The 12609-nt window shown below is 42.9% G+C and overlaps 1 protein-coding gene across 1 annotated transcript in view; it reads left to right on the top strand.

Moving 5' to 3' along the window:
• Window positions 1-3274: 3274 nt before the first annotated feature.
• Window positions 3275-12609, top strand: part of vcpip1 (valosin containing protein (p97)/p47 complex interacting protein 1) — a 9964-nt gene continuing 629 nt past the window's right edge. Inside the window, exons 1-2 of the mRNA XM_040146082.1 lie at window positions 3275-6144; window positions 12474-12564. Coding sequence (XP_040002016.1) covers window positions 3495-6144; window positions 12474-12564 — 2741 coding nt within the window. The 5' untranslated portion in view covers window positions 3275-3494. The remainder of the gene's footprint in view (window positions 6145-12473; window positions 12565-12609) is intronic.

Below are 12609 nucleotides of genomic sequence, written 5' to 3'. Positions count from 1 at the left end.
CCTGGTGTTGCATTCAACAGCACCACAAACTTCTTCAGTAAAACAACTGAAAGAAAATAAATGTGGATTCTTACCTGTTACATACAGTTTCGTTCCAGAGCCAAAGATGCCGTAGTAATTTCCTCTCACAGTGAAACAGACTGGTACAAAAACCTGTCTGCTGTTGAATGTGTCAGCTGAGGTGAACGAGTACAAATGATGGACCAGGATCATGTTTCAGCTCCACCAAGTGTTTCTCTCATGTTCATCTAAGCTTATACTGTATTAATAGATCATATAGATGTTTGTGTCTGTGTATTTACCATTGAAAAAATTAATTGTATTATCGTGATTTCTGTAAAAATGAATATTATAATTAATAAAAAATTCAAAATACTCAAGATAATGTATAGCTGTGTTAATTTCAAAAACCACGATAAACAGCAGTTTATTGCTTCTTTAAAGCCAACTGGAAATGTCTTCTTAAAAATCTCCTGTAAAGGAACTCTGACCTTTTAAGAGGCTTAAGGAGCCGTAAGGATACATTTAATATTCTTTTAATGATATTTGTTCCCATATGTGTTCTATTACTCTCAACAGTTTGATCCTTTTCACCATGAAAAACTATTAGAAGACTGACGTTACATCGGCAGACGAGACATGTATGTCTCTTGATGGTCTTAAACAGACTGGCCTCCACTACTTTGCACCTTATAATGGAATGATTTTGAACTTTTAACATCAGGTTAGTGTTGCCTCTGATTGTCTGTGACGCTGCATGTGCTTTTGCTATGTCTGGCTAGGTTTGTTTTTCTTTCTCTCTGCCGTACTCAGGTCTGTCTTACAAAAGAGGCCTCGATCTCAATGAGGTTACCCGATTAAATGGAGGTTATGGACAAGTGAGGTCTTCCCGACATCGCCACGTGGCAGGTTTGAGGCAAAAGTCGATCACGTGGTGGGTTTCTGTTTGCCGCTGGTGCTGAAATGAAAAAAGGCAAAGAGTAAGACCGCCACCCTGTGGTTGGTCGCAAGAAGTGCAAGGAGATCCAGATGATGCTGATGGTGGTTGGCATGACAACCTTATGACGCCTTCTTATTTTATTGGCAGAAAATAACACAGTGATATATCTAGAACTAAACAATGCACAGCAGTCACTGACACTTGGGGTCAATGTTGCTACTATCTCTGCAAATAGTTCAAATACTATTTATACTGCATCTAATACAAGACAGTAAACTCTAAGATTACCAACATAGCTACTGTACTTCTGCTGGCTCTCATAGAAACCTGGGGTTCTCAGTGACAGAGCCTTTTGTCTCTCCCTCAGTCAAAGAGGTCTTAGCTTGTAACAGAACTTTCTCAGTGCCTCTTTCCCTCTTTGTTTTCAGTTATGTCATTTCGCTCTTTTTAAAAGTGTGTGTGTGTGTGTGTGTGTGTGTGTGTGTGTGTGTGTGTGTGATTTTGTGGGAGTCCATCTGTTATTTGTGTCCAGTTTTCTGCCTATCCTGTAAAGCACTTTGGATCTATTGTGTTGTGTGACAGTACAGTACATTAACTGACTTGACAAATACTACAGCCATACATAGTTCTGCTCTTACTAGAACACTTCAGGTAGTACAGTTGTCGGGCTAAAGGTCCACTACAAAAGGTGCCTGCTGTTAGAAATACTTCAGTTAGTATTCCTGTAATAGACCGTCAATTTACTACAGACCATAGTTCCTGCTACCAGGAATAAAAAGCTGCAGCAATAGCCTACTAAAATAATTAGCACTATTAATGGGCTAGAATTAATACAAAATAAGAAGATGCTTTACAAAGGAAACAACCTGAATGAAAGAGCCAATACACTTCTGCTACTGTTGTTTTTAAGACAAAGGAAAATAGACACTTTGTCATTGTAGGCATACAACGAAACTATGTTTGGTAACTGTCAGACACCAGCAGCAACAAAAGAAAGAAATGAAAAATAAATAAATAAGTCAAATAAATCATAACATAAAAAACAAGATAAATATGTATTAGCGTCCTCTATTTATATATAATAAATAAAAGGCACTTGGATGAGGCTCTCATTCCTGATGTATATATCTTTTTTTTTTGCTTTTGTTTGAATAAGGTTTACAACAATTGTTTTGGGTAAAATTCTTATTTATTTTTAATTTGGCAACTGTTATTCACGACATTTAACAGGCCCAGCAGGCTCTGTGATCCAGATTTCTCCCAAAATCCTGCTTAAATAAGGTTCAACTTGGTGGATCAAATACACAACGTATTGATCAGAAGTCACTCAAAATGTATATAGGCTTAGGGCCCTAGATCCATCTTTGACTTCTCTGTATTGGCCGGTGAGCAACAAAGCATTGAATCGACATATCTCTGTTGTTTTTCCAACTGCTACAAATACTTTATCCAGTATGACTACAACACATTCCTGATCTCTTATATCTGTTGTCTTTGTCTTCATTTGGCCGCACATCCAAAATACCGGTAGTATTTAGCTTGTTTTTTACTCTGTCAGTCATCTGCCACAAACCCACACTAGATGCCTGCAGCAGGCTTTGTGAACCACATTTCTGCTAAATCGTACCGAAATAAAGTGCAGCCTGGTGGATCAAATCTATGACGTATTGATCAGGCGTCGCTAAACCTTTATATAAATTCTTTAGTCTAGTTCTTTGAGTTGTCTGAATTGACCATCAAGCAGCGAATCATTAAATTGACAGATTTCTGTGTGGAGTTCGGCGGCCTTAGCTTTCTCTCCAAGTTCAGACTCAAGGCGGGTAAAGTTTATTCTTAATACGGTCGCTGGTTTTGACTGTAATAATGAATAACCTATATGCATGTTTTGTATTTGGTTTTAGTTTCCCGTAGGCTAGCAGCTAAGCTAACCAGTAAACTCCTATTATCAGTACCGCTGACCTCAAACTCAGCTAGTGTTATGCCCCGAATCATCCAAACCACATTGGACCACAACATCCTATAAGCACATATAGCTAAAAAAAGGGGGGTTAATACATTTTGAGGCCAAATTCTTGAGATATAGTTCGTCCATCCTGCCCAAACTGTCATGTTTCTGTCTTGTTGACTTCCTGACACAAAAAACGTCACTGCGACGTGTTGCATTCTGGTAAATGTAGTCAAGGGAACCTTAACGTTGCTAATTTTAATCATTTAACTATTGACACAGGTTTAAGTTAATATGTCTTCTCTCGTTAGTTGGTGTTATTGGCACGAAGAAAAGAGAAAATGCAGTCATTCAGATCATCGTGCGTAAAATATTTGAACGTAGTTACGCAGCAGAACTACAACTCCCACAGTCTGGCGTCATTGCGTATCACGTTTAACAACGGTCAGTCGCTAAAGAAAAAAACAGCCGCTTCCGTGTTGTTCTTCTGTTATTTTGGTTAATAACTGTCGATAGCGGGGTCCGGGCTCGTCTGACGGTCTCGCCGGAGTGTGACTATCATGGTTCTGTGAAGCTGAAAGACAGTTTCAGCTTCTTTTTTTACCCGAAATGTCGCTGCTACAGAGCTCAAAGAAAAAAGACAAGCGTATTTTGTCTGGTACCTGCCCAGACCCGAAATGTCAGGCGAGGCTGTTCTTCCCCGCTCACGGCTCCGTTAGCATCGAGTGCACCGAGTGTGGTCAACGCCACGAGCAGAAGAACCTGTTAAATGTCGAAGAAGTGACTGATCCGGATGTTGTGCTTCACAATCTGCTCAGAAACGCCCTGCTCGGCGTCACCGGGGCCCCGAAGAAAGGAACCGAGCTGGTGAAGGTAATGGGGCTTTCTAATTACCACTGCAAGCTCCTGTCCCCGGTCCTCACCAGGTACGGCATGGATAAACAAACCGGCAAAGCCAAGCTGCTGAGGGAAATGAACCAGGGTGAGATGTTTGACTGCTCGCTCCTGGGAGACAGAGCTTTCCTGATTGAGCCGGACCATGTGTCCACCATGGGCTACGGCAAGGACAGGTCAGGGAGCCTCATATACCTCCATGACACCCTAGAGGAGGTTAAGAAAGCCAACGGTAACAGAGAGTGTCTCATTCCGGTCCACGTAGATGGAGACGGGCACTGCCTGGTTCATGCTGTGTCCAGAGCCCTGGTAGGAAGAGAACTCTTCTGGCATGCCCTGAGAGAGAACCTCAAACAGAACTTCAAGCAGAACCTGGACCGCTACAAGGCCCTGTTTCAGGATTTTATTGATGCGGCAGAGTGGGAGGACATCATCAATGAGTGTGACCCCCTGTTCATCCCACCTGAAGGTGTGCCGCTTGGACTACGCAACATCCACATATTTGGTTTGGCTAACGTCCTCCACCGTCCCATAATCCTGCTGGACTCCCTCAGTGGAATGAGGAGCTCTGGGGATTATTCAGCCACCTTCCTGCCCGGGCTGGTGGCTGAGGAGCAGTGCCGGGGGAAAGATGGGAAGCTCAACAAACCTATCTGCATCGCCTGGAGCAGCTCCGGCAGGAACCACTACATCCCCCTGGTGGGAATCAAGAACACGGTGCTGCCCAAGCTGCCGGCCCGCCTGCTGCCTAAGGCCTGGGGCGTCCCTCAGGAGCTCATCAGGAAATACATCAAGCTGGAGCCAGACGGGAGTTGTGTGATTGGCGGCGACCGCAGCTTGCAGGATAAATATCTGATGAGGCTGGTCAATGCCATGGAGGAGGTGTTCATGGAGAAGCACAGCATCCACCCGTCGCTGGTGGCTGATGTGCACCAGTACGTCTACAGACGGACCGGTGTGATCGGCATCCAGCCCGAGGAGGTGACTGAGGCGGCTAAGAAGTCGGTGATGGAGAACCGGCTGCACCGCTGCCTGATCTGTGGCGCCCTCTCTGAGCTCCACGTCCTGCCGGAGTGGTTGGTTCCTGGTGGAAAGCTCTACAACTTAGCCAAATCCACCCACGGCCAGCTGCGGCCGGACAAGAACTACAGCTTCCCCCTCAATAACGTGGTCTGCTCTTATGACCCCCAGAGAGACGTCCTCATCCCAGATTACAAACTGAGCTCCCTCAACACCTGCAGCTGGTGTCACGGCACGTCAGTCCGCCACATCCGTGGCAACGGGTCGGTGGTTTACTTGGACGGGGACAGAACCAACACCCGCTCCCAGGGGGGGAAGTGTGGATGTGGCTTCAAGCATTACTGGGAGGGAAAAGAATATGACAACCTCCCCGAAGCCTTCCCCATTACGCTGGAGTGGGGGGGTCGGGTGGTGCGAGAGACTGTGTACTGGTTCCAGTATGAGACAGACACAGCATTGAACAGCAATGTGTATGATGTGGCTATGAAACTGGTCACCAAGCACTTCCCTGGGGAGTTTGGCAGCGAGATCCTGGTCCAGAAAGTAGTCAACACCATACTGCATCATACCGCTAAGAAGAACCCGGACGAGTACAACCCAGTGTCTATCGACGGGGCTCATGTTCAGCGTCTCACTGACGTCACAGAGACTCAGCAGGTGATGGACCCCCAGCCGCCCACTAAGATAATACTTACTGGTCAGAAAGCAAAGACACTGCACAAAGAGGAGCTGACGATGAGCCGAGCAGAGCGCAGCATCCAGCAGAGCATCAGCGAGCAGGCCTTCGTCACTCAGAAGCGACGGACTGACAAGCTGAAGCAGGAGCAGAAAGGCCACGGCCGGACGTCTTCCCCTGGCGGGTCTCCAGAAACCTCCTCCTCTTCAGCTCCGGCCACACCCACCAAATCCTCCTCCCCCTCCTCGTCCTATAAGGAGAAGAAGATCCGTGTGACCACCAGTGACGGCAGGCAGGCCATGCTGACCCTGCAGGCCCACACGACCTTCTCAGAGCTGCAGAGGAGCATCGCCAACCAGTTTGCCGTGCCGCCAATGCAGCAGTGCATCCGCTACGGCTTCCCGCCCAAGGAGCTGGTACCCCCGAAGGACGGCGAGGAGAACGAGCCCATGGCGCTGCAGCACGGTGACAGGGTGACAGTGGAGATATTGAGGGGCCCTGAGGACAAGAGCACCGCGGCCTCCATCCCGCGAGCCTCCAGCTCGCACTCTGCCCTGCACTCGGTGAAGAGTGAGGACGCTGTGACATCCGGCAGAATGAGCAGCCGGGAACTCCAGGACAGCATTGACCTTGAGATGTCCTCCCTCTGTCTCCTAGCGACCTTGATGGGTAAGAATACAGAGGAGTGTGACATATAGGCGAGGTCTCCTCCCCACCTCCCTATGAAACTTTTACCAACACACCAAATTTAGTTCTAGGAGCAGATTTTAAGGCAGAGACAAACTGAATCAAAAAGTCAGAAGTCATAAAGGTTCACTCAGGTCATATGAAACAGAGGAAAACATTGGCTGAAATATTTAACATTTGTTTTTTTAAAGATGATTTTTTTTTGACAAATCACCAATTTGTAGAAATTGCAGTCAAATTATTTTGTCATCTAACTAATTGTTTCAGCACACGATCATACTTACATTACAACTCTAATTCTTGTAGTCAGAAGGTTAATTTATGTCACATCTCACTACAGTTGGACTTGTGAAGATATCAATTTACGGTTGACAGTTTGATTTGAATATAAAGGTTTTCCAACTAAGACTAATCTTAGTCTGTTACTGCTGGCTGAAACCTCCAGTTAAAGATATCCACAGTGACTTTTTAACTAGCTTAAACAAGACTTTCATTCTGTCCAGTCCTGACCAATTAAATATGTTTAATCAAAGTTTACATTAAATTCCCTAAATATCACATATGATAATTCCAGTATAAAGGTCTTAAACTGGAGTTATTCTTCATGAATTTGAGTTTCGTACTGGTCAGAGCTATTTTATTGACAGCTTCAAAGATGTTAAAGTTTGTCTTAAATGGAGTTTTACTGAGATTTTATTTTTGAGATACCGTCACTCACCATTCTGAGCAGTTACTGCATTCATGGTTGTCGGTTTGACTTGTAGATAACAAAAACATCTTGTCATCATTTAAGCTAATCTGTACATTAAAGGTCCTAACACATAGTCAGTCACCCATGTGAACACTGAAGCAGTTTTTGCTTGTTGTAATCATTCCTCCTTTTCATACTGTACATTAAGAGAACCCTTAATGTAAGTGATGGGACAAAATTCACAGTCCTCATTCTCCTTGAAAATACGTTCCAAAGTATATCTGAAGTTCATATGAGACTTCAACAGGCCGAGTTTATCTAACCAAGTGGATATCTGCCAAAGTTGCAGTGTTACTGTTGCTCCACCGCAGCTCAGTAAGTACGTACTGTACATAAAGAGGGAATTTTATGCTAAAAAGACTGAGTCTTTAGAAGATATCCCCTTGATTTGACCAACTCAGACCACTGAAGTTTCATATTAGCTTTAGATTAAGTTTGCAAAGACTGTGGATTTTGTTCCACATCACTTTCATTAGAATGGCACTAGGAAGAGAGATTGTAATGGCCAGTATGGACAGGAGGAATGATCATAGTAGCTGAAACGTGTTTCAGTGTTCATGAAGGCACCTGGCTACTGTTTGAAGACAGACTTGAACAATTGTTAACACCTCCTTTTAAGGAGATCATGCAACTTGCTACAACAACTAGCAATTTGTTTTCCAAGTTGAAACATCCGATCTCAAGCAGATGTGTCTTCACCTCAGTTTACAACATCTGGAGCGAATTTGTGTCTATTTGTGTCGTGCTGATGTTGAATGTGTTCACGCTGCATCACGTGAAATGCAGCTGAAAGGCCTCATTCACCACACCTACGGTTGAACCTAAGGTGGGTTATTTCTCAGTGTAAGCAGGGAGCGAGAGCTGAGCAGTTGTGACGCTGTTTCACTCTACTCACATACTCTTGTCCAGATGTACGGCACACATGCACGCTGGTTCCCGATTGGTCACAGCAGGCAGGTGAATAATAGCCTGCAGGTATTGACTGAGCGGCTGATCGAGCTCACAGTCTGCAGGTGATGCCCATCGCAGTGGCTGTTTTTGATCAGCTGCCCTGAATACTACCAGAAAAAGTGTGTGTGTGTGTGTGTGTGTGTTGTGAATGTGCTGACTCAGGCATCTCACCTGCCAACAGGGTCAAAGGTCACGGCTGCATTCAGATAAACAGATCAGCAGGCCAGCAGGCAGCATGACAGAGAGCGTCTGTCAATATTCAGGAAGGTTTCATCTGCACTCTGAATTCTCTGCAGGCCTGACGCTGCATTTCCTGTTAGCAAGAGCTCATATTCAATAATCCTCCTGTCCAAGAAAAAACAAAACATCCGCTTATCAGTCTGTGTTTCTAACCTGGATCGCAGAGTCTTCATACTGAGAGTTTATACAGAGCATCAGCAGAACTGTTTAGATACATCAGTGAACAATTTAGGTACATTTTTACTACCTTACTTGGTTATGTGGTGATTTATGACTCCCCTGATGTTGACTTTGTTGATTTGAATATCAAAAAGTATCTGTGACATACATATAAACAGAAGAAACGTGTCAGTGCCAAAAAAGAAAATGCACAGTCATGCACGTGTAATTAAATAATTAATATCCCATCAGTGAGCACAATTTTGATGTTGTTCCAATAATGATAAGATGTTCTGTGATTATTGTGATTTTTGTTACACAATAACAAGAAACCAAATAATTTTTGGTTTTAAAAACAAACAAAATATTTTTGTTGTTTACCTAATTTATGTGCACTCCTTACATTTCAGCTCAGTGTGAAAGTCACTACTGCATTTCTCTCCTCTCATCTACTTTCTACCCACGCACCCAGAGCGGGAGCTGATCAGAGGAGCGATAGGTTGACATCTTGTTTCTTTAAGTGCAATAAAAGCTTTCCAACAAGTGCTATAAAGTCCTCTAAAACCAAAGATGGACAGACGTCGACACAGGAGCTGCGAGGAAGCTAGCAGCTCTGCTGCTGATGGCAGGGAAACTACTCCTGATAGTCCTGGCCAGAGGAACCAGCTTGGCACTAGCGTTGCTGGCAAAGCAGAGACGTATACAGATGTGTAACGTGATGTAATGACGTGGCTCTGTGGTGGCTCTCTAGCCTGTGGAAAAGCAAACCGGCTCTTAGAAGGTTTGCAAGTTGAGCCATCTCCGAACTGGCACTAGCACCAGCCCGCAACTAGCGCTACATTCGTTTTGGTGGAAAGGGAGTTATAGAGTCCCCAGGTGGTGCCCTTGACAAGACCCTACCCATAGACTCCAACTGCTCTTAGTTGCATTAGCACAGACAACAGTTAGAGCCTTCCTCTTAGCGACTTGCAGTCACATTGAGGTTACCCTCTCGTTCCCTGGGGAGAACCAGGCATTTTTCATAAAATTTCTGACATAGACAAAATGAATAATCGATGAATCAAGAGACTTATCTGCAGACTAATCGCTAGTTGGAACCTTAATTTGAATTGTTATATCAGGTGTAGTTGTAATTGGGACATTGTGAACAGGTTATGTGCGCTGCATAAAGAATATGAAACATGATCAAATTTAGAAAAACAGGACCCACTGATAAAATTATGTGACATTTTGTGAAATACACTTATTGTCTTTCTTGCTATGTGTTAGATGTTCAGATTGATACACTCTCATGTCTGTACTCTTAATATGAAGCTACAGCTAGGAGCTGGGAGGACCAGTGCCTCAAGCCAGTGGAGACTGCTGGCTATCTTTAAATCTGCCAATTATTTTTTTGAATAATCTTTTTCTCTATAAAACGCCTGAATACAGTGCAAAATGCCTGTTATACTGTAATTTCCCACAGACCTAGGTGACAGCTTCAACTGTCCAAAACCTAAAGATATTCAGTTTGCTATCATGTACAGGATGACAAATAAAAGCAGCAAATTGTCAAATTTGAGAAGCTGGATTCAGCATTTTTCAACTAATTGATTAATCAACTAATTGTTGCAGCTCTAATTTTACTCAACAGCCATAGCCACATAATTAGACATAACTTGTCTCTTGAGGAAACAGATGAGCAGTCAGTTTCAGTTAAGTTACAACCAATCGTATAAACCACTGATCTTAGGGGGAAAAAACCAAGATGAAGTCAGAGATTGTAACCTAAACTGCATTTTGTAAACAGTGTCCATTAGATCAGAGAAACTTTGACCCACTCTACTTAAGGCAAGCTAGCTAGCTTTATTCAGACAGCACATTTCAAACATATAGGCAATTCAAAATGTTTTACATAGATTTGAAAGAGTTGCCCAAACAGCAGCCCAAGGATCGAACCCTGGGGACTCCACACATCACGGTGATCCTTTAAGATTTATGATCACCAATAGAAACAACATATCCCCTCAATTCCAGATGTGATCTGAACCAACTCAGGTCTGTGCCTGATATACCCACCCACTTCTCCAGTCTGTCAAGATGCATTTTTTTTTTTGTCCAAAGTATCAAAGGCTGTACTAAGATTAAGCAGCACCCAAACTGATGTTTTACCTGAATTAGTATTTAGACAAATGTCATTTAACACCTTTTATTAGTAGAGTCTCAGTGCTGTGATGTGGTCTGAAGCCAGATTGAAATCTGTCCAAAAGGCATTTTAAAAGTTGTTAAATTGAATCTTAACAGTTTTCTGAAAAGTCTTTCCAATAAAAGGAAGATTGGGGATGGGTCTGTAATACTTTAGTATTGAAGGATCCAGACTGCCTTTCTTTAGAAGGGGCTTAACAACTGTTAGTGTCAGTGATTTTAGGGACAATGAGTGAGCCACTGATCATTTTCAGCACCTCCATTTTTTTAAGCAACTGAAAACCATTTAGAAAAAGCTGGTTGGCAGGGTGTCAAAACAGCAGGTGGACGACTTAAGATTCTTAACTTCATCCTCCAGAGTTTTAATATTGACAGCGGTGAATGCTGATCATTTAGCCGAATTGTTTCTCTGCGGCTGCAGCAGTGGTCTGGTTCTATTGTTTGACATGGAGGAATTTATGGCTGGTCTGATATTTCTGATTTTATTACTAAAAAAGGTGAAAACTCATTACACTCATTGATAGGTAGGACATCTGGGGTAAACCCTGTTGGGGAACTAGTTAGCTTCTCAATAGTGGCAAACAAGACACGAGAACTGTTGCTATTCTAGTTGATGATGTTTGAGAAAAACATGTGTTTAGCCATATTTATTTCAGAGTTGTAAATGCGAAGCCTCACCATTTGCTTCTTTTTCCTTTTCTCCATGTATGCAAAGCTTTCCTGGATCTGTTTTGTGCTTTCTGCTTGCTTGTGATGATTTTTACCTTTCCAGGTGCAATGGCATCAATAACTTTCAGTCAAAAAGTCGTTTTACAGTCGAAAGTAATGATGTTAGGTTTAGTGTCACAGACATAGCTTCCATAAAAGGTCAGATAGTACCTTTTTTTTTTTTACAGAAAGTAATTTTGTTTGGGTAACAAGAGAAACTGATATATTAAAGTAAACACAAGAATGACCAGAAAGGCCTATGTCCCTGATAAAAGTGTTAGAAATATCAACACCTTTGCTAATATCCAAATCCAGAGTGTGTTCTTCCACATGCTGCACCAGATCAAAAGTTCCAAATAGACCATAGAAAATCTGAGGTAACAGAAAGCAGCTCAGTGAAGCTGTTAACAAGCTTTGAAATTAGTTGAGTCTTCACATATGAGAGCAACACCATCACCTTTCTTGCCAGGTTGTGAGACAGGAAAAAAATGAATGTTTGGAAGGGCTGACTAAATGAGAACTGGTAAACTACTACTATTATCCTGCCAAGTTTCAGTTTAAAACATAATTTAAGGTAGTGATAAGATTATTAATTGAAAATGATTTATTGCAAAAAAATCTAAAATTCAACAGAGGTAGCTTTGTATAATTAGTGGGGGGCCTGAACACGTTATGGAATTATTAACCAGATAGACCTGATCACTGAGCACAGTGCACAGTTTTTTCTATTACTCATCAATAGAGGAACAGAGAAACTCTGTTTGTGTGCTTGCACTTCAGTTGTCTTCCCTTTATTTTTGCCTTTCAAATCAGTGGCTTGGATAACTGTGTCAAGGGTTTATTTTAATTTTGTATGCCTGTCTGACCACTCATGTCGCTGTTGCTGTTGGACTTTCAAAGCGGTGGTTAGCAGAGTAGCTCCGCCACCAGATCTCAGCAGTGAAACTGAGGAGTAAAATATCCTTATAACTGACAGAGGAAACTGCGAATACAAGCCATAGCCTGAAAAAAAGAAATTTGTCCTTTTAGACGGCAATTATATTAGAAATTCAAACTCCTTACAGGCAGCTGTCGGTTTGATTTTATTTCAATGTGCTTTGAGAGTCAGCTGTCCCTTCTGTTTCTACTGTCGCCAAATTTGTGGTGGTGACATGCTACTGACTGTTAAAACTGTTCTGGATTTTTACAGCTGCATAAGGAGTAATATATACACCCAGCCTGCTAGCACAGACTCATTTTAACCTTGTGGTGTGTTTAGAGTTTCCGCTGGTTTGTTAAATCCTTGTTAACTTGTGTGAACTGTTTCTCTGGGTTCCAGGTGAGGATGTTTGGTCGTACGCAAAGAAGCTGCCGCACTTATTCCAGCAGGGTGGCGTCTTCTACAACATCGTCAAGAAAGACATGGGTAGGTTTGTTTTCACATGGATTTTTAGATTAAGTGATCATCTGCTGTC

The sequence above is a fragment of the Xiphias gladius genome, chromosome 15 (assembly GCF_016859285.1).
Source record: "Xiphias gladius isolate SHS-SW01 ecotype Sanya breed wild chromosome 15, ASM1685928v1, whole genome shotgun sequence".
Classification (NCBI taxonomy): domain Eukaryota; kingdom Metazoa; phylum Chordata; class Actinopteri; order Istiophoriformes; family Xiphiidae; genus Xiphias; species Xiphias gladius.
Note: the sequence above shows the minus strand (reverse complement) of the source record. Positions and strands in the feature narration are given on the sequence as shown.